This window comes from Squalius cephalus (genome assembly GCF_949319135.1).
Source record: "Squalius cephalus genome assembly, chromosome: 3".
Lineage (NCBI taxonomy): Eukaryota > Metazoa > Chordata > Actinopteri > Cypriniformes > Leuciscidae > Squalius > Squalius cephalus.
Window position 1 is genome coordinate 4,427,458 of NC_137124.1, and position 23,496 is coordinate 4,450,953.

At 40.7% G+C, this 23,496-nt stretch overlaps 2 protein-coding genes across 2 annotated transcripts in view; one reads left to right on the forward strand and one right to left on the reverse strand.

Moving 5' to 3' along the window:
- Positions 1 to 23,496, reverse strand: part of LOC307156318 (serine/threonine-protein kinase Nek4-like) — a gene marked incomplete at its 3' end in the record, with an annotated part of 945,281 nt that overhangs the window by 228,231 nt on the left and 693,554 nt on the right. The gene's annotated exons all lie outside the window — the stretch shown is intronic.
- On the forward strand, positions 8,015 to 8,389 carry LOC307156098 (histone H2B-like; the record flags this gene model as incomplete). The annotated part of the gene is made up of 1 exon (XM_079867311.1): positions 8,015 to 8,389. The coding sequence occupies one exon, from the start codon at positions 8,015 to 8,017 to the stop codon at positions 8,387 to 8,389; it is 375 nt and encodes a 124-aa protein (XP_079723437.1).

Below are 23,496 nucleotides of genomic sequence, written 5' to 3' on the forward strand. Positions count from 1 at the left end.
AGGCTGATTCAAGATCCCTCCGCTTCGCGTCGGGATCCCGTTCAGCCTGTCGGGGTTGTTATTCACTATAACAACCGGCTCACTATACATTATCCCTTACTTATTACATGGCTTGGCTGAATTCCAATGTAGAATGCGGTCTGTTATTTCTTGATAACAGACCGCTGCGAAGTATAACAGACCGTTGCCATGAAAAACAGAGCGTTGCTATGGACGCGGAACGGACTATTTTCTTTGGCGGAAGCAATACAATCGTTTTTAAATCAATAAACTCCTTTTTAAATAAATAATTTATGTCAAATAATTTATTTATTTTGTAGGTAGCCATGTAAAAAGCGGGATAATGTATAGTGAGCCGGTTGTTATAGTGAATAACAACCCCGACAGGCTGAACGGGATCCCGACGCGAAGCGGAGGGATCTTGAATACAAGAATACAATACTTGAATACACTATACATTATCCCTTACTTATTACATGGCTTGGCTGAATTCCAATGTAGAATGCGGTCTGTTATTTCTTGATAACAGACCGCTGCGAAGTATAACAGACCGTTGCCATGAAAAACAGAGCGTTGCTATGGACGCGGAACGGACTATTTTCTTTAGCGGAAACAATACAATCGTTTTTAAATCAATAAACTCCTTTTTGAATAAATCATTTGTGTCAAATTATTTATTTATTTTGTAGGTAGCCATGTAATAAGCGGGATAATGTATAGTGAGCCGGTTGTTATAGTGAATAACAACCCCTTCAGGATCCCGCTTCGCGTCGGGATCCCGTTCAGCCTGTCGGGGTTGTTATTCACTATAACAACCGGCTCACTATACATTATCCCTTACTTAATAAATACAGTATATATTTTCATGTTAAACTAAGGACAACTTACTTCTCAGCAGATGCTCATACAACTGGCTCATCTTGATGATGATATCTTGAGCAGTCCCAGAAGGCTCAAGAAAGTGTATCATGTCACCGATCATCTGGCCATTGCGGTCTTGATGGCCCAGAAAAAGAATAGCCTTGTAGCCAAGTTCATTGAGTTTCAAAACCTGAAAGAACAACAATGAAGACAAATATTTGTATCCTCTGGTTTGACAAATTAGGATGACAGAAGATTATGGACGGTACAGTGTAGACATTGTTAAAGAATCGTGGTTCATTGCAGCCCTGATGGTGGCAAAGAAGTGGGCAGATTCACTTATGTGAAAGCAAAAATGTTTGGATAGATCACAGTTTGCAAATCCTCTGACAGGTCAATGTAGCCTGTATAAGTGTGGATGCTTTCAGCTTTAGAAGTCTGTTCTAAAATAGTCTTAAACCCCACCTATATTTGTCTCGCCCTTCTGGCAACCAAAACACAAACCTTCTAACTCTTAAAGGGATGGTTCACCCAAAAATTAAAATTCTGTCAGTAATTACTCACCCTCATTTTGTTCCAACCCCATAAGACCTTCGTTCATCTTCGGAACAAAAATTAAGATATTTTTGATTAAATCTGAGAGCTGTCTTACTCCTCCATAGGCTGCTATGGTGGCCCAAACTTGCTGGCCCAGAAAAGTTATTAAACAGATCGTTAATATAGTCCAAGTGACTCCAGTGGCTCAATCTTAAGTATATCAAGCGACGAGAATACTTTTTGTGTGCAAAAACAAACAAAAATAACGACTTTATTCCACTATTCATTTCCTTCTCTCTGGACCTCGTAGTGTTTTTGCGCAGCGCGTCTGTGTTCACGTCACCACGCATCACACACATTTACATTTATTCATTTAGCTGACGCTTTTATCCAAAGCGACTTACAATTGCTATATATGTCAGAGGTCGCACGCCTCTGGAGCAACTAGGAGTTAAGTGTCTTGCTCAGGGACACATTGGTGTCTCACAGTGGATTCGAACCCGGGTCTCTCACACCAAAGGCATGTGTCTTATCCATTGCGCCACACATGACCGGCGTCGGCCAATAGTGAGCCTACGTGGTGACGTGAACACAGACGCGCAAAAACACTACGAGGCCCAGAGAGAAGGAAATAAATAGTGGAATAAAGTCGTTATTTTTGTTTGTTTTTTGCGCACAAAAAGTATTCTCGTCGCTTGATATACTTAAGATTGAGCCACTGGAGTCACTTGGACTATATTAACGATCTCTTTAATAACTTTTCTGGGCCAGCAAGTTTCGGCCACCTAGAAGCCTATGGAGCAGCGATCCAACTCTCAGATTTCATCAAAAATATCTTAATTTGTGTTCCGAAAATGAACGAAAGTCTCACGCGGTTGGAACAACATGAGGGTGAGTAATTACTGACAGAGTTTTCATTTTTGGGTGAACTAACCCTTTAATGATATTAAAAATATTCACAACTGTGATGATTATATAATTATCTGGTAGGCCTACCTCTTGTTAAATCAGGATTATGAAAACTTACCGACAGCTGGGCAGAATTTAAAATTTTACTGAAATTGCGGTTCTTTTTGACTGAAGCAGCCCAGTTGCTGTTCTTGACCTTTTCTTGTTTTTTTCTCAGATTGATTTGGAGACAGCACAGGCAGGCAACGCAGGTCTTTCTGTTAAGCCTGTTAAGAGTCTGGCATGAAGGGCATGGTTTTTTTTTGGGATTTGTCATTTCTGCAAATGAAAATTAACCATGTCAGGATTATCAATATCATATTAAAATGATGCATTACTTGTTAACAACAGCAAGCAAGCAACACTAAGTGACTGCATCTGCATCTGCAGCTGATGTTTGTCAGTAAGAGTAGACTTAAATGCAAAGAAGATAAAGTTTGAACAGTCAATAATAACCTTATATAAACACGTTTAAATAGACTGAGAAGCCTGATCATCATTCATTTGTAATTCATCTGTGGCAGGAATTGGAAATATCATACTTAAGCCACCCTGCTCCCTAGAGAAAATATAGTATCTGAGCTAATGTTAAGTCTTTTAACAACCGCATTTGTGTTATTACACTCATGCAATATTTTGAAATTTTCTACTTAGTGCAACAAATATCAAACACCTCCCACTTTTTTGTCAGTAAACCATTTACTCTCTTGCTCTTCCAGCACTTAACCAACTGCTAAAATCTCAACATATTAGGAAATCTACTTTTAATGCTAATTACACATCACAGTGCTGGAATGGACTGCAATAGACAAAGGCAGAAGGAAATCTTCAGAGGCTAATATCAAATTCAATTCACTGTAGAAAATTAAGGTATAGCACCACATGATAGTGGGACAGGAGAAAGTAAATAACCAACAGGCTAACAGGCATGTAAGTTAGCAGCTATATGCCATCAATGCAAGGTGTAAATGTACCCTACATGAAATATTAGCCCTGGTATCCTCTATTACATCCAATTAGTCCTGGCTTTTGAAAGTTATGTATTTAGTGTAAATCTTAATATACCTTTAAGGGAACATGATCTTTTGAAAATAGTTAGCTATAGTTTTAATTGGCTTAAACTACTTTGAAAACGAGTCAAAGTATTTTTTTTACTATTTGAAAAAGGTTTGCGAGATTTTAACAAATCAAACCAGACACGTTGTCTTTCTAAAACAGCTGTATAATATCACCTTCAGAACTTAAAGCCAAAGTTTGACTTACCTGCGTCACAAAATGCTCACGAACTAGAAAAAACTCCCATCAAACTCCGACCCCGTCAGTGTCTCCATGGCAACGGATTATGGGTAGTTCTCTTCTGACAAATATTTTATCGAGATTAATTGATCATTAATGGTGAAATGGTAAGGTTTGAGGCTAATAGTAGGTTGAATATAAATATTAATAATAAATTAGCCTAATCTTTAAACCAATCAATATTCATGACACGGTTGTAAAGTAAAATAATAATAATGACCATAACATTTTCATATTGTAGAATTATCAATCACATTTTTGTGTTTAAATATATCAAAATAAAATGATATGTGTATATAATATATAATATATAATATATAATATGTGTATATATAAAAATTTGAATTGATAAAATGTGTCACCTTTTTCAGACCTTCTGAGTTTGCAGGTATGCAAGAGAAAGACCGTCACCGCCATGGATGTTGTGTACGCGCTGAAGCGACAGGGGCGCACTCTGTACGGGTTCGGGGGTTAAGAGATCCACGAAGAAGAAAAACCAACGGCTCTTTTAAGAGCCACACACATTATCACACAAAGAACAAGTTACGAATTCATTATTATGATTACCTTAAATGATTTCTTAAGCAAATAAAGATTTTTTTTTTCTGTTATTCTAACGATTCTGCTTTGCAGTTAATTTAATTATAAAGAGTTTTGGGTGTTCGTGTTCATTGTGCAATATATATATATATATATATATATATATATATATATATATATATATATATATATATATATATATATATATATATAAAAAATGTAATTCACTGACGCTTCATTACATTTGTATGTTTGTCTTTAAAAGTGTGGTATAATATTTATTCTCTACTGTAGTGGACCTTATATTTCAGTAATTATCTCTGACACACATGTCCTGTAAAGAGCAGACTCAGGGCTTTACACAGATACCAAATGTTTGGAGGTTTCACCATGACAACAACTTCTGCTTAGTCTTTAAAAGCAACTGACATTAATTTAGTGATCAAATTTAGCACTCTTATGTAAATATAATATTTTGCATTATTTCAATTTGACTTAAAATCAACATCTCAGGAAAATATATGGGGTTTTGGGAGACAGAAGTGAAGGGAAGGAAATTATATACCAATATTCCTATGAAATATTACATGAAAATGAATACAGATTATTTTTTTCATTACATGTTGCCCAAGTAAACATTAATATGCAAAATAGATACAGTTATATTGTGTTGAATGGGAATGGCATTTATGGCCATGTTTACATCAATTACAATATCAATTCATTACATTATGTCTTTCATAACATGGCTAGAATCATCTTTACACAAATTGTGGTTAAAACTTCCTAAAACTTAAAAATGTATTGCTGAAGAAAAATAATCCCATTGTTTTTGCCAATACATGTAATATCTTGTCATTTTATTTTTTAAACAACTGAGTCCTGTCGTTCAGAGGACATAGCATAATATAAAAAAATAAAATATAATTTTTCAAAAATGTTTTTTTTTTTTTTCTCCTAATTTGTTTTTTATGCTGTAAACAATTAGCCTGGGTGCCAGCCCGAACCCCGCCCACAACATTTTTTGGTCGGGAAGTTCGGTCTGGACTCGATCCATTGAGGAGTAATTATGCTCGGCTCCTAGAAGGCCGAGCCAATCAAATTGCCAGGGCGGGCTTTATACGATGATGGACAGATGGTCTGCGGTTACGTAATCACCCACGTCACCAAAGAGCGCTTGATTTGAATTAGTTTACAACAAAGACGACTGCAGCTGGAGAATTGAGATTTCACGAGTTCACATTTACAAATAAGTCAGATAGAATAAATGCGTAGGCTATATGAGATGTCACGAGTTCACACAAATAAGTAAGATAGAATAAATGCGTAGGCTATATGAGATGTCACGAGTTCACACAAATAAGTAAGATAGAATAAATGCGTATATGACGTGCTGTCCAAGGAGAGGGCTGTGGGCTCGGTAGCCATACTCCCCCCGTGTTCCTGGTTGTGAGAGAACAAGGCAAGAGTGAGGATTCGGGGTGGTGGAGGGACCGAGAGATGCTGAAAAACTGTCAAGGAGTGTTAGGTAAGTTGACAATGCTTCCTCGGTAACGTTAGACATGGTATTGTTTGATGACAAGTTGATATTGGATTGATTATTTGTACGTGCTCCTCCCGAACTTTGTTTATGAAACATCATGTGTAGATTCCGCCATCGCGTCTGTTATAGAAGATATCGACAGCGCATTCATTTTAAAAGAGGAACAGAGAGCCGCGCCCGCGACATTTTGTTGGTTGAAAATATGAATGAAGAACATGCGTCATTTACTCCGTTGCTCTGATTGGTTGTAGGTCTATCCAATTGAGTGCAGAGGGTTTTTTTTCCTAGTTCGGTTGAGACCATAGACTGTAAAAAAATATGGACAAAGCGTCTGTGACGTCACCCATAGACTTTCTGAAGAACGGGTTTGAAGCCGTTTATGGGGGGTATGGGCGGCGCCATCTTGGAAAATCTTGGGAAATCCTAACCCCGCCCACCTTCTAACGCAGCGCACGTCACTCAGCTCACTGTGCTACTCCGGTTATCTCTGTGTACATTTCAGGCAACGAAATATGTTATAAAACACCATACTAACTCTTTTCGTTTTCATTTAAAGAAATCTTAAACATTATAGCCACACAAATGTGGTTCAGGCAACGCATATTGATTATATTCAACTGCACATAACGTTTGCCTATTTATGAAAAAAAAAAAAAATAGGCCTATATATAAAACACAAACCTGCCTCTTTTCATTTTAAATATAATATAAAAAATATTAAACATTTTATGGTCCAGGCAATATGTGCATTTGTACTAAACAACAGATTTTGCAGTAAACAACATTACATATCATCTTCGTTGTATTAAAATTTTAAATGACAAAAACTCAACCCAGTCTCTTTTTGTTAAATTTCAGTTTTATCAATGTAGCCATTATAAAAGTATAAGTAAAAGGTATAAGAAGCTATACAAATAAAGCAAACAATTCAGTTAAACATACAAAGTCAGCGCGAGTCTAACCATACATCGGTAAAGTTAAATAGCTTATAAAGTTATGAAACTTCCCCTCAGCCAAAACGATTGCCCAGGGAAAAAAATATAGATTCACGAGACCAAAAATCGCCCATTAGATATACACAAGATGAATTATATCTCATGTTTAACCACTACAGAGACGCCAGAGTCTGCGGCACTGGCGGCAAACCTCAGAACGTCAAGCCGATGAAAGACTGCTCCAGGCGGGGTACATCGCGCCGAGCACCCGGTCATCGCTGGATCAACTGGATACAATTTTCATAAATCTTTAAATAAACCACAGATTTGAGCTTTAAACAACTACATTCTCGCCTGAAAAACTCTTAAAACTACATTTCATGATACAGAAACAGTAGTATTATATGTCAACTGTATTAAAAAATGGCGCGTCTTATGTTGTCATTCTCCGTGGCGCTGCCTTGTCAGCTGTCAATCAAGCTGTCAATCAAAGTTAACCACGCCCTTATTGTCATATATTTTATAACTAAATACGATCTAAACTAACGAGTTAGAAAAAAATTCACCCCCCTCACAGTTGTCAGGCACTCGGAACCTATCGAAAAATACAATAAAAGTCCATGGGACCAACTTGTAAAAACATGAATTTATGCTGTGAAAACGGACATTTTAACATGGGGGCTATGGACATTTGCTCCCTTTTGGGACCTGCCCCTAGCGGATTTTCGATGTATTGCAGTTTTTCGCACTTCCGGGTAGGCTTCATTTTTCAGATCAGAATGTTGCCGCTTGGTTGAGACACGCCCCATAATCAAATCTATATGGAGATGAATCTGACTAGAATATGAGTATGACGAAGTCAGGCTAGTAAACAATACAATGACATGGAAAAATACCTAATATAAAAAAAAAAAGTATTTTCTCGGGCCCAATATTCATATCTTTCAAAGATTTCACAGTATTATGATTTTATAGTGTAGAGTTTACATCGAGTATACATTATGCCATTTCTGCTTCTAAATAAACGTTAAAATAATATAGAATCATCAGCATACCTCGTTTAAGAATGGAAATCATTCACAATATTTCACTTAATCGGTCAGGAAGAAATGCGGGAAAATGAAACAAAGGAAAGGAGTCGCGGGGGATGGTTGTTGTCGATGGGCGTGATTAACATTTTAAAGCTTCTGATTGGATCACCTACAAGTCAGTGAACGTTTGTGGCCAATGAAATCATTCTATGGGTTGGTCGAGGAAGACCAATCAGAGCCTCGTTCTTCCCTTTGTAAATTAGCATAGAGCAGCGCATAAAGCCCGCCTGCAGTGATTCAGCTTATTCTCTGACTGAATCATCATGCCTGAACTAGCGAAGTCCGCACCCAAGAAGGGCTCGAAGAAGGCCGTCACTAAAACCGCCGGCAAGGGCGGGAAGAAGCGCAGAAAGTCCAGGAAGGAGAGCTACGCGATCTACGTGTACAAAGTCCTGAAGCAGGTTCATCCCGACACCGGGATCTCCTCCAAGGCGATGGGAATCATGAACTCTTTCGTCAACGACATCTTCGAGCGCATCGCCGGTGAAGCGTCTCGTCTCGCTCACTACAACAAGCGCTCCACCATCACATCTCGAGAGATCCAGACCGCCGTGCGTCTGCTGCTGCCCGGAGAGCTGGCCAAACACGCCGTGTCTGAGGGCACAAAGGCGGTGACCAAATACACCAGCTCCAAGTAGAGGAGGAGCTCAACACACACAAAGGCTCTTTTAAGAGCCACACATATTATCTGCGAAAAGAGTTACGGTTTTCACTACTTTTGAAGAAATGTGTTATTGTTTGACGTTATTGTTGATTTTGGTGAGAACTAACACGATTAGTTAAGTTTTAACTCCGTTTAGTTTTTAAGTAATATAAGATTATTTTAACAAGCACAAAATAAAGCCTTTTAGGTTAGAACGAAGATTATATGTAGGCTATATATATTCACGAATCTAAAGCACCTTGATGTATTTGTATTTAGAGATAGTGAAATACAATAAAACAGGGCAGAGGAGCATTTTTTTTTTAACATAATCAAATTGATAAATGTTTAGCAATTTTAGGAGTTTGAGGGCCCTTTTTCAAACTGTTCATATTTGTGGATGATGCTAATCTGTTTTAACTGAGATTGATTACAGAAATGTGACAACAGATTCTATCTAACAGACGGAGATTGTGAAGATCGGAGTATAGAGAAAGAATGTTAGAAGATATTTGCAGAATGAAAGGAGAGGTACATACAGAAATCTTGCATCCTCTGAAACTTATGCTTTGGTCTAATAAGAAAAGGTCAAACAGACTTATCCATTATGTCATAGTTGGTGTAACGGCAAGGTCAGAGGTCAAATGTCAAAGATATAATGGAAAATACACCCACTCAATCTGACAGCACAGAAGAGACACCAAAGATCTTACATCTGGAAATAATCAAACACAGATCATGCAGTAAAATATACATACACAAATGATTAAATAACTTAATAACACGTAACATAATAACAAAATATAAATAATAATTAATAAAACAAATAATATGAATAAAGGGACTATCATAAACATTGACCATTTTGGATTCACCAGTTTGGAAAATGTTTTGTCTTATTAAAGATATTCCTTCTGAAATGAGCATCATAAGCAAAGGGTCCTGGTGGCATTTTTTTATTCATTACTATTCTTTTAAAATAAAAAGTTGACCAATTTTGTCGTTTTATAGAAATAATGTGGAGATGTGTTAGCTTGAAATATAATAAACCTGGAGTTTCACACATTTAATATGCAACGTCAGATATAGTCGTCTATGTCTCAGCTTTTATTGACATTTTCCAAGTTCTAAATGATCATGTTTGTGAGCAGAAACATACAGTTGTGGTCAGAATTATTGGCACCCCTGGTAAATATAATCAAAGATGGCTGTAAAAATATATATCTGCATTGTTTATCCTTTTGAACTTTCATTTGAAAAATGCACAAAAATCTAACCTTTCATTGACGTGAAAGAAATGAAAGTGGGGAAAAAATCACATTATGAAATAAATGCTTTTTTTTTCTCCTAAACACATTGGCCATAATTATTGGCACCCCAATATTTTTTTACAAGTAAAATATTAAGTATATTCCCATTAATATTTACTTTTTTATATATATACACCAGGGTTACTAACATGAAATTGTAGCTATGACTAGCTATGAGTATAAATATGACGAATACACAAAGGCCAAATCCCCTTAATCATCCATCACACTGAGAAAAAACAAAGAATACAGTTCTGATGTGCAGCAAAAGATTGTTGAGCTTCACAAAATAGAAAGTGGCTGTAAGAAAATCGCTAAAGAATTGAAAATCCCCATTTCCACCATCAGGGCAATAATTAAGAAGTTATAATCAACTAAAGATGTTACGAATCTGCCAGGAAGAGGACATGTGTCTATATTGTCTTAATGCACAGTGAGGAGGAAAGTTTGAGTGGCCAAAGACTCTCCAAGGGTCACAGATGGAGAATTGCAGAGATTAGTTGAGTCTTGGGCGTCAGAAAGCCTAAACAAAATGAAACAACCCCTATATCAGCCTGAGAGGGTTTCAAGAAAAATCCTCCTCGCTCCTCCACAAATAAACTCCAGCATATTCAGTTGTCAGACACGACTGGAACTTCAAATCGACCGGCTTCTGGTCAGATGAAAAAAAAAAAAAAGAGCTTTTTGGCAGCAACGCCACCAGATGGGTTTGGTGCAAACAGGGATAGATACAGACGGTTGGTCTGGGAACGCCCCGTCACGTGATGTGAATTTAGCCCATGGGGGAAAACAGCTCGATGGTGTTTTAAGCCCCCAATGGCTCCTAGAGGCAGCTAACCCTACCCTCAACCTTAAACCTACCCATCCCCTCGCTGAAGGCGCCGTTGGGGGCTTAAAACACCAAACACCGGGAAAACATTGCCTTGGCGCTCATTGAAATACACGGGACAATCATGCCGAAGAGTTGCTGTGTCCTTTTCTGTACCGCCAATAAACAAACAAATTATGAATTGAAGTTCTCCTTCCTAATAAACACACAGAGCCGTAAAGGAGGACAAAATGGCTTTTGAGCTTTCTTTTTTGAGATTACTGTGTGAGTAGATCTCTGTGTGATATAGTAGTGGGTGTTAAACTCGTATTAGCCAGATTTGTCTACATCCCTTACGAAAAACAACTATAGTAATCCTATAAGATTTCTATAGTAGTGTATAATACTTCTGTGATGTTCTGTAGGCTAATACCTCTATAGTACTTCTATAGTATCCCAAAATACTACACGATTCCTATAGTTGTTTTTCATAAGGGATGTCTCATTCACATTAGCGTTATCAGCTGAAGGCTCGCTTGATAGGCCAATCGCGAACCTATGGAGTAGTTCGAGGTCTACACTCAATACAGACTGTAGTCTGTGAGTTAGGGATAACTGTCAGCACAGTCCCTCGGCAACTTCGTATTGATCACCGTTTTACAAAAGGATTAATAGTTTGGAGTGAAGCATACGTGCAATTGGTAAGTGACAAGGTTTTATGGAGTTGCATCATACTAAAGTTGATTGAGTTATAGCTAATGTTACCGCTACAGCTACCGCGATGTCTTACCTGGAGATTCAACCAGATAACAAAATATGTCTGGAAACGACACCTCTGGCCATTTGGTTGGCTCATTGACCCAGTTTTTAATTAAATAAGGGCAATCATAAGTGGTCCGTGAGTTAGGGATTTAAATAAGGGATGTCTCATTCATAAGGAATAATAAAGGGATGTCTCATAAGGTTATGATTGCCTTTAATTAAAAACTGGGTCAATGAGCCAACCAAATGGCCGGAGGTGTCGTTTCCAGACATATTTTGTTATCTGGTTGAATCTCCAGGTAAGACATCGCGGTAGCTGTAGCGGTAACATTAGCCTATAACTCAATCAACTTTCGTATATGTTGCATATAACTCCATAAAACCGTCACTACCAATTATTCACTCCAAACTATTAATCCTTTTGTAAAACGGTGATCAGTACGAAGTTGCCGAGGGACTGTGCTGACAGTTATCCCTAACTCACAGACTGCAGTCTGTATTGAGTGTAGACCTCAAACTACTCCATAGGTTCGCGATTGGCCTATCAAGCGAGCCTTCAGCTAATAACGCTAATGTGAATGAGAAACAACTATAGGAATACTATAGTATTTTGGGACAAAATATTATAGTAATCCTATAGGAATAGCCTACTATAGTATTTTGGGATACTATGTACTATCTAGAGGTATTACAGAACATCACAGAAGTATTATACACTATTATAGAAATCTTATAGGATTACTATAGTTCTTTTTCACAAGGGATGTAGACAAATCTGGCTAATACGAGTTTAACACCCACTACTATATCACACAGGGATCTACTCACACAGTAATCTCAAAAAAGAAAGCTCAAAAGCCATTTTGTCCTCCTTTACGGTTCTGTGTGTTTATTAGGAAGGATGTAGAACTTCAATTCATAATTTGTTTGTTTATTGGCGGTACAGAAAAGGACACAGCAACTCTTCGGCATGATTGTCCCGTGTATTTCAATGAGCGCCAAGGCAATGTTTTCCCCCACGGGCTAAATTCACATCACGTGACGGGGCGTTCCCGGGCGCGTTCCCAGACCAACCGTCTGTATCTATGTATGCCTTTTCTTTTGCATTTAAATTTGAATACAATAAATCTTGCATGTCACAAATAACTTGTTTTTCAACCTCCACGAATGAGACGATTGTTGTTCATTATGTCGCCTTGTTGAGGTAAATTGTAGTTTTCCTTGCTTTACCCCGGTCTTAAAGTAAAAAGATGACTGTGAAAAAAAAGTATTTAATTAAATACATTTATGGTGAGATTACTATATTTTATTTAATTAAATGCATTTATGGTGAAATTACTAAATTTTCATGTCAATCTGTGTTCATTTTGACCACGAAACATGCGCTGTCTCTTTAATTCAGCGCGTGCAGCACAGCAGAAATAGACTCGGTGCGGAAACGATCTCTGCACTGCTGTATACGCACCGCAACTGGAACGGATCGACGGACCGCATCCGCGTGCAGTGTGAAAGCTCCGTTAACATGGGTACGAAAAAAAAATACATTTTCAAAAATGTGTGAAACGGGCGTTAGTAGCCTAAATGTTGAAATTAACATTAACAATGCTGTAGAAGTGCAGTTTATTAATGGCAAATGCTAACTAATGTAACTAGAGTTTAATAAATGGAACATTATTGTAAAGTGTTACCGATTTGTTGTACACCGATTCAGACATCTCGTGAGTTCAGTGTTGGACAGATCAGGGGCCAGTTGTACCAGCTGTCCGTAAGTTACAACTTAGCCTAGTTTTGACGTAAATGGACACTCAGTTACGACTTCTAAATATTTTTGCGTTGCACCATTAAACTTAGTTGAAGCAGAACTCTACGTATAGACTAAATATTTACGGCAGCCTCCGATCAGGAGTAACGGTTGGAATAAAATATCAGACAGACTGAACTGCATCAAGCTCTTATTTTACCTGACAGACTTCAGTTCTTCAGAAATATATGATAATGCTGATTACACTCGCTTACATTTTAAGAGAGAGAACATTATGTGAAAAATATTAGCCTACTTTGTTAGCGGCTCTTTAACACGAACCCGTCCTAAACAGCGCGCCGCTGTGTGCATCGGTCCATGATGTGCATGGCAAATATCAGTCATAATCAATAAACGTAATTTCTTATGTTTTTGCATCAATATTTATTTATTGATTCTTATTAATTTAATTTTAAAAACAGTTTCTGAATGTTATTTACATATAAAAACACTTATGTTAATCATGATCAAGTTTTAATGGAAACTTATTTTTACTGTTACGTGAGGCAAAAGAAGTTATAATGAAGGATAAACTGAAATTCATGGCATTTCAAAACAACTTATGCTATTTGAAGGCTGCTATTGGATCATCGAGGCTAAACATCATATTATGTGACTACGCATTACTTGAATTTTAGTTGACTATGGAGAGCTTTTTATTTCAAAAACATTTGACATTATTTTACTTCCATAACTGAACTTTGTGTCTGCGTTTTCCACTAGAATTTTTACGTTAAGACTGCTGGCAGAATTACATTAATCCAAAGCGATGTTTTGCAAAAGTATTGTCGTCGCATGATAAACGTAGCCTAATGTAGACCCACTGTAGTCACTTGGACTATTTTAACGATGTTTTTAATAACTTTTCTGGGCTGACGAGTTTCGGTCCCTCTGAAAGCCTATGGAGGAGTGATGCAGCCGTCAGATTTCATCAAAAATATCTTAATTTGTGTTCCGAAGATGAACGAAAGACTTACATGGTTGGAACAACATGAGGGTGAGTAATTACTGACAGAATTTTCATTTTTGGGTGAACTAACCCTTTAATGTATTCACGGGTCCTGCTGTACTCAGGAATCTCATGTACAGATGTGTAGATTAGCAGAGTCACATAACAGCATCATCGCAACACTAGTGAACCCTGCATTGAGTGCAGTTAGGTTCACTTCGAGATTGTGGAACCACTGGCGTTTTAGTCTATATGCTAATATTCATAGACTGTAAAAAAAGATGGACGACGCCCCTTCGCTCTCTTCCATTGATGAGAACTGAAGCCGCCAGTGTCCCGATATGGCGCTGACATATTGGAACTTGAGTCTGCGCAGTAGCGATCTCGGGACCAGACCTGCGCAGTATTGAGCAGGAAGTAAAGCCGCGAAGTCAACGCTCCGCCCTCACTCTCGTCGGGAGAGTGCATTCTGCACACTTTTTTGAAAATTGATTGCAGTATGACAAGAGGCTTGTTAAAATAAAGTAAATACAATCTCCTCAGTCCTCTGAAGATCCCGAAAAAAATGTCCGTGGTGCTTCAGTGACTACTTCGCTCAGAGAACCTGTCAATCACAGCTGTCAATCATGACGTTACACCACCGCATCACGTAACTAACTAAAAACCAACTTATTTTTGAAACAGACACTTGAACTTACATCAGCGTGATAAAAACAACAGCAAATGAAAGAAACCACCTTTGGAAAAAATATATTTGAAGTGTAATTTAATTGTTTAGTTGGTCTCGCGTCCCATTGAATAACACGGCGAGGCAGGGCTTATGACCTATACTAGGACCAGTCACCAGGGGGCGATCGAGACGTTTTGGCTTCACTTTTCAGGGCTTGTGCGGCACGCTTGCTAATATTCGAACACTCTTTTTGTGTATTGTGGAATTTTGACTGTTGTAGTAATTTTTTTTTTTTCTTTTTTTTTTTTTTTTTGTATGTTTTATCTTGTGTTGTTTTGTTTTTTTGCTATGTGTTTGTATAGTGCTATGAACCATTTTTGTATGTTTGTCCTGAACAGAGGCGGACAGAGTACACAGCTTCATTACTTGAGTAAAAGAACAGATACCCCTTGCTAAATTTTACTCAAGTACAAGTAAAAGTACTACAGTCAGATGTCTACTTAAGTAGAAGTACTTACTTGTTTTTAAAAGTACTTGAGTATCAAGAGTACAAGAGTACATTTTCTAAATATTGCATTACTACTGCCACAGTGCTTACATTGGTAAACACAGCAAACACTTGAAGCGAAAACTATCATTAACATTAAGAAAATTGAAATAGTCTGGCGAGGTGGGGCCACGGGTTGGCACATTCCCGGGATGGACCTGCTGCGTCTTCATCCATTGTTTCGTCCATGGTTTCGTCTCTTATCTAAATCTGACCATGAAGGTGATTGCTGATAGGCTGTCCCAATCAGTGGCGCCTGCACAATCCAATCACGTTTGAGAGGGAAACAACAAATTGAGGGATTCCGAGATTTTTCTTTTTTCCTTTTTTTTTTAGAAGAAGTAACGGGTACTCACGGTTATGGATAGAAATGTAGTGGAGTAAAGAGTACAATATTTGCCTCTCAAATGTACTTGAGTAAAGTCATGAGTACTCCCCAAAGATGATACTCGAGTAAAGTACAGATCCCTCAAAGTTGTACTTAAGTACTGTACTCAAGTAAATGTACTCCGTTACTGTCCGGCTCTGGTCCTGAATAAAGAATATGATGATGACACAGACTAACGTATACTATCAACACTGCTCAAATTTCAGAGTAAGGACTTCCAGATTTCGGTATCTGGTTACAGTAGGCTATCACCAACAGAATCCTGAGCGAATGCGAATATGTGTAAGTGTACAAAATCCTGCTGTGATCTGATTGGCTGACTGAGTCTTGATAAAGAGCACCTGTGGCCCCTTACTAATTATGTTTCAGTCTCCTCTTGTTTGAACCAAAAGCTGTGGTTCAGACATGGCTTGTGTGGAATTGTTGCGTTGTTGACCATGTACGTTTCCTTTTTGATTGTTTGTTTAGTTTAAAGGATTATGTGTTTGATATGTGTGACGGCCCCAGGGCCTCGGACAGAGTGCTTGTGTGTGTGTGTGTGTGTGTGTGTGTCTCTGTCTGTCTTTTTTTACAGGGTGAACTTCCGGGTGGAGTTGAGGCCATCAGGCAGATTAGGGGCAGCTGGCCACTGTCTCTGGATGGAATAAATCCCGCCCCTTTCTGATTGTTGTTGGGCTTGGCTGTTTGCTTCCTCCTGGTCCCCAGCATGATGGCGTTGTCCTTTGCTGTGTTTTGTTTGTTCGTTTAGTTAATTTGGTATTATGTTTTGCTGGTTACGTTTGTTAAGTGTTAAAAGATATGAGTTGCTGTATTTTTATTCAGTTAATTTACTTTTGTGAATAAACACCCTTTCCTGGTTATTTCTTGAGCATGGTTTCCTCTATTTGTTGTGGCTTTTGAGCCGGGCCATAACAAATTGGGGGCTCGTCAAAAACTTGAAAATTATGCTGCTATTGGAGGTTGATTTATGTTTTTTTTCCGTCGAAATTGTGAGTGAGAGCGCTGCGGTAAATTTTGTGCCTTCATTGGATGTTGGCAGGAGGGTGACGTAGTGAATTGGGTTTTTCCGGATGGTAACGTCAAGTCTGGGATTCCTTTAGTTCGTTTTGGTGGAAACCTACGTAAGGGATTTAACCAGGTGCAAGTTGATTTCTGTCTAGTCACGGGACAAGGAAGGTAAGTGTTGACTTCTTTTTTTTTGCGCAAATATATATATTGAGCTAATTCCCCTGTAGGCATAGCGCGTTTTCCTCTTTAGGATTCGTGTGCATTTGAAATGTAGTGCGGGGTGAAAGTGGTTAGAGCGGTTGCCTCGGGAGCACGTCCGTGGTTGTGGCGAAGTTGCCAGCTTGCTGGTCGCTTAACCAAACTACTGGGTTTTGGTGCATAAATACCCGCCGCAAGTAACTCCTGAAGACTAGGGTTGAGTTAGGTAGATCGGGTTAGGCAGTTTAGAGGGGATGCTCAATTTATGAGATTACTTTGTGGTCTGTGTTGCGCGTTAGTTAGGTCAATACTATACTTTTTGTATTGTTGTCGCTGTTGTGCATTGGTCAGGTGGTGTTGATCATGGCAGGAGTGGATGATTTCATTGCTATTCCTTCAGAGGAATTTTTGGATCAGTGTACTAGGGATCAGTTGTTAAAGATAGCTGATCATTATAAAATCAGCGTGGGTGACAGGAGGTTAAAGGAAAATGTTAGATCTATTATAAGGGCACATTTGTATGAAATGGGTGTTTTGACATCTGTACAAAAATTACATAGTCCTACTAGTGTCGCTTTAGATGGGTTTTCTCAGGATATGTCTCCTGGTGTAGCTTTAAATTTTGAACAGCAAAAGGAAATGTTGATATTGCGGATGAAGTTAGAGAAGGAGTTGGAGCATATGCGGCAGCAAGCAGAAGTTGATAAAGTGTTGGCAGTAGAGAAAATGAGGCAGCAAACAGAAATGGTAAAATTAGACTTAGAAAGTGAAAGACTGAGGTTAGTTAAAGAGGGTAAATTATATGACTTCTCAGGGAATGAAGAGTTGTCTCGGGGCAGTGATAATTCACGTGATATTTTGAATAGTTTGCGCTTGGTGCCTAAATTTAATGAGAAGGACTGTGACAGAGTGACCTGTCCCTGTTGGATTGCACAGCACTTATACACACACACATACACACTTCATCTTGCCTCGTTCCTCCGTTCCATGCTGGGGCGATGTGGGTGCACACACACGCCATTAGCACGCTGGTTTTCACACACGCAAACATATCCACTCCATTTCCATCCCTGACAGAAATCCCTGCTATACATATACGCACACATCTAAGTTGTCTATTGTTTTTCGTTTAGTTTATTACTTTAACACTTACATGTGTTCAGTGTTTGTCAGCGTCTGTGTTGCCGGTCTTTCGTGTTGTGTTGTGTCTATCGGCTGGCCAGACCCGAGCACCACCTAGTGGCCTGGATAAATACCGGCAGTCGGCTTGTCCATTGTTTGTGTTAACAGGGGGGGGATTATGTAAATGTGGCATTATTATTATGAGTTTATTATTTGTATTTGTTATTTTGTCTGCCTTTTTGTTTCTGCTTTTGTTAATGTGTATATATGTATATCTATATATATATATATATATATATATATATATATATATATATATATATATATATATATATATATATATATATATATTGGAAAATGTATATATTGAATTATATACTTACCTCAAAAAGGTTTTGTAATGGTTTTAACTAAAAGGGTGGGGCTTGGACTATAAAAAGGAGCCCCAAACTCATGTAGGGTGTCAGTTAACCTGGCGAACGAGCGGGCAATTGTAGTGCCGTGAGCAATTCCTTACTTGAAGTATTTGTGTGTATAGATTCATATCTTTTCTTTGTTTTTTGTGCGCCATTCTTTTTACTTATTTTTTTACTTTTGTACATCGCTTTGGTCATTTCCTTTTTGGGACTGTATCAGGACTTTTTTGGGACTTTTTGCAAACCCAATTTTTCGCCGGACAGTGGGCCTGCGAAGACCCGTTGTCTCACATTTGGTGTCAGAAGTGGGATGGCTACTCGCAGGACGGCGCCGAGAGGCAGGAAGCCTAGGGTGGGGCTTCGTTCCCAGACCAAAGCTATGGTTGAGGAGAAGGTAGCCTGGGACACTGTGGAGTCTACGGAAGAGGAGACAGAGGAGGATCTCCCACCGGTTCGTCCCAAGTCCAGGTCACCTCAAGTCGGACCCATCTCTGATGCTGCAACATCTAGTGGGGGGATGATTGCTGTGATGCGTGACTTCCTGAGTGCACAAGAGCAAAGAGAGCAACGCTATGTAATGGAGCTACAGAATCTGCGGGAATCGATTCTGCAAGCTGTACGGCCAGCAGAGGTGTCGAGTGATGTCGAGAGTCCACGGATGGAGCTTCCCACGCCAGCACAGCGCAGAAGCACACCTTACCAGAGAGAACTCGACTCACCAACTGACAGGCAGTACAACAGTCAGCCGACGCCACGAACGGAGCCAAGGTTACCAGTCTTCCAACAGGGGGAGGACATTGAGAACTTCTTGCGCCGTTTCGAGCGTCTCGCCAGAACCTGGAGATGGCCAGAGAACGAATGGAGTTATCGTCTGGTTCCACTGCTGTCTGGGCAAGCACTGGAGGCCTACCTGGCCATGGACGAGGACCGAGCGGAGGTTTACGAAGACCTGAGGGAGGCACTGTTGGAAAAATTCAACATCTCGCCAGAGACCTACCGTCAGCGGTTCCGGGCCACTACTACTCCAAGCGGAGAGACACCGACTGAAACCTATCATCGGTTGCGGAACTTATACCGTCGTTGGGTGAGACCTGAGCTGCACACCAAGGAGGAGATCGCTGAGACGATAGTCCTGGAGCAATTACTCCGTGTTCTGCCCTATGAGATCCGGTTATGGGTGAAAGAACGGGAGCCAACAACTGGCCTGGATGCTGCTAAACTGGCTCAGCAGTACGTCAACGCTCACCATGGTAGTCAGCGATCTCAACCCACAAAAGGTAATTTTAGAAGTTCTGCCAGTGGCTCTGGGGAACCTCAAGCTGACTCTAATACTGCTCAGTCACAGAAGGTAGTTCCTGAGAAAAGACTTGTTTGCTTTTATTGCCAACAACCGGGTCACAAGGCCACTGTGTGTCCGGTGCGTAAAGCTAAACTGACTGGCTTTTGTTATGTCCCAAGAGAGGAGGACAATAATGTGAGCAATGTGCGCAAAACACAATATGTTCCAGTGACTGTGAATGGACAAGGTATGAATGCTCTTTTGGATACTGGAAGCTCATTGTCATTGCTTAAAAAAGGTCATATGTCACAGGTTCCGTTTGATAACCTGGTCAGTGTACAATGTGTTCATGGGGATGTTAAGCAGTACCCCCAAGCCGAAATGAATGTGTGTGTACAAGACCAAACTTATCTGTTGAATGTGGCTATTGTAGATGACTTGCCTGCTGACATGATTTTGGGGAGAGACTTACCAGTGCTTACTGAACTGTTGCATTCAACTAAAGATTGTGTAACCACTTTGGTAAATGTTGATGTTGCTTGTCCTGTTGTAACACGAGCCCAGGTTAAAGCAGGTCTGCAGCCGTTGCCAGACTTACACCATAGTCTGCTGCAAGGCGGGACTAAGGGCCCCAGAAAGACACGTCGCCAACGGCGACTGGAAAAAGGTCTTGGTACTCCAGCCCCTAAGATCCAAACTGAGGGTCTTGAAATCCATGATTGGCAGGTCCCAGAAAATATTGCAGAATTGCAAAGAGCTGACAAGTCTTTAAAACCATTATTTGATAAAGTGTTGGAGGGACAACAAGCTGATGTGTGTGATGAAAAATATGTTATTATCAATGATATATTGTACATGCAAACACCTGATTCCACCCGTTTGGTTGTCCCTACATGTTGTCGTCCACTTGTGTTACACCTAGCACATAGTGTTCCATGGGCAGGACATATGGCACTCCAAAAGACATATGCACGCATAAGCTCCCGATTTATTTGGCCCTTCATGTACACTGATGTACAGACATACTGCACCACATGCCACACATGTCAAAAAACCAGTGCTGTGCGCCGACAGGATAGGGCACCTTTACATCCTCTGCCCGTTATATCTGTTCCCTTTCAGCGCATCGCCATGGATATTGTGGGGCCTCTGGAAAAGAGCAGTGCAGGGCACCAATACATCCTGGTCGTTAGCGATTATGCGACGAGGTACCCCGAAGCCTTCCCTCTCCGTTCCATCACTACACCCAAGATCATCAATGCTCTCGTCCAGCTGTTCTCCAGAGTGGGAATACCAGATGAGATTCTCACGGATCAAGGGACAAATTTCACATCATGGCTGATGAAGCTACTTCACCGTCAGCTAGGTATCACCGCAATAAAGACCAGCCCATACCATCCACAGACGGACGGGCTGGTGGAGCGTTTTAACCAGACGCTTAAGAACATGCTCCGCAAGTTTGTGTCAGATACTGGAAGGGACTGGGATAAGTGGCTACCATTCTTGCTGTTTGCCTACAGGGAAGTACCACAGGCATCGACAGGTTTTTCTCCATTTGAGCTCCTGTATGGATGGCGGGTCCAAGGGCCGCTGGATCTCCTGCGGAAAAGGTGGGAGGCCCCTTTGTCTGAAGAACAGACAAAGTCTGAGAAGGGCATTGTCCAGTACGTCCTTGAGATGAGAGACCGCCTAGAGAGTTACAGGGAGAAGGCCCAAGAGAACCTGCAACTGGCACAAAAGGCACAAAAGACTTGGTATGACCAACATGCAAGATCCCGAGGACTGCAACCTGGACAAAAGGTTTTGTTACTGCTCCCAACATCTACGAACAAACTACTGATGAAGTGGCAAGGACCCTACAGAGTCATTCGCAAGATGGGGCCAGTGACGTATGAGATTCATCACCCCGACAAGGGCAAGGCTACACAGACTTACCACATTAATCTGCTGAAGGAATGGAAAGAGCAACCCAGCAAACAGGAAACATCGCTGCTGATTCGTAAAGTGGAAGAGGATAAGGAGAACGAACAACCAGAACCGAAGGTGGGAGAGTCAGCACAGCCAGCAGGCGTTGATCTGTTTCATCTGGAAGAATCTAAACAGGCTGAGCTGCACCACCTTCTGGGGTGGTATCCCTCGTTGTTCCGTCAGAGGCCTGGGCGGACTAACCTGGTACAGCACCAAATCCACCTTCTGGATCAAACACCTTCACGACAGCGGCCATATCGTATTCCTGAGAGGCTGGTGGCTCCCCTGAAGGCAGAAATCGAGATGATGTTGGAGTTGGGAGTTATTGAACCCTCAAAGAGTGAATGGAGCAGCCCAATTGTTATTGTTCCAAAGAAAGATGACACCTTGCGCATCTGCATTGACTTCAGAAAGCTGAATGCTCAGTCGAGATTTGATGCATATCCAATGCCACGCATTGACGATCTTCTAGAGAGGATCGGCCAAGCCAGGTACATCACAACCTTGGACTTATGTAAAGGGTATTGGCAAGTACCCCTGAAGGAGGCGTCCAGACCCTACACTGCATTCCGTACCCCGCTGGGGCTATACCAGTTTACAGTCCTACCATTCGGGCTGCATGGGGCACCTGCAACGTTCCAACGACTGATGGACCAAGTCCTTCAAGGCTGTGAGGAGTGGTCAGCAGCATACCTGGATGATGTTGTTATATACAGTGTGACCTGGGAGGACCATCTTCTACACCTCAAAAAGACCCTGAGCAAGATTCAAGAGGCTGGGCTATCTTTAAACGTGGCTAAATGTGAGTGGGCGAAGTCAGAGACCAACTACCTTGGTTACCACCTGGGAAATGGAGAGCTAAAACCTCAAGTGGACAAGGTAGAAGCTGTTTGACGCAGCCCAAGACCGAAGACAAAGAAGGAAGTCCGCTCCTTCTTGGGACTGGTGGGGTGGTATCGACGCTTCATCCCCAACTTCTCTTCCACCGCAGTCCCATTGACTAACCTGCTCTGCAAGAACGTCAAGAACCCGATTATCTGGACTGAGGAGTGTGAAGCAGCCTTCAACACACTAAAGGAGCAGATGTGTTCTGGCCCAGTCCTCAAAAGTCCAGATTTTACAAAGGAGTTCATCGTTCAGGTAGATGCCTCTGCTGTGGGAATAGGTGCCGTCCTGGCCCAGGTAGATGCGGGTGAAGAGAGGCCCATTGCATTCCTGAGCAGGAAGTTGCTGCCAAGAGAAGCCCGGTACTCCACAGTGGAGAGGGAAGGTCTGGCAATCAAGTGGACCTTGGAGAGTCTCCGATACTACCTGCTAGGGAGAGAGTTTACCTTAGAGACAGATCACAGAGCCCTGACGTGGATTCACACGATGAAAGATCATAATTCTCGTGTGACCAGATGGTATCTCTCCCTGCAACCTTACCAGTTTAAGGTCAGACATCGACCTGGACCCCAAAACAAAATAGCCGACTACCTGTCTCGGAATCCGGTCAGTTCGCGGCCTGGAGAGGGGGGAGGTGATGTGACAGAGTGACCTGTCCCTGTTGGATTGCACAGCACTTATACACACACACATACACACTTCATCTTGCCTCGTTCCTCCGTTCCATGCTGGGGCGATGTGGGTGCACACACACGCCATTAGCACGCTGGTTTTCACACACGCAAACATATCCACTCCATTTCCATCCCTGACAGAAATCCCTGCTATACATATACGCACACATCTAAGTTGTCTATTGTTTTTCGTTTAGTTTATTACTTTAACACTTACATGTGTTCAGTGTTTGTCAGCGTCTGTGTTGCCGGTCTTTCGTGTTGTGTTGTGTCTATCGGCTGGCCAGACCCGAGCACCACCTAGTGGCCTGGATAAA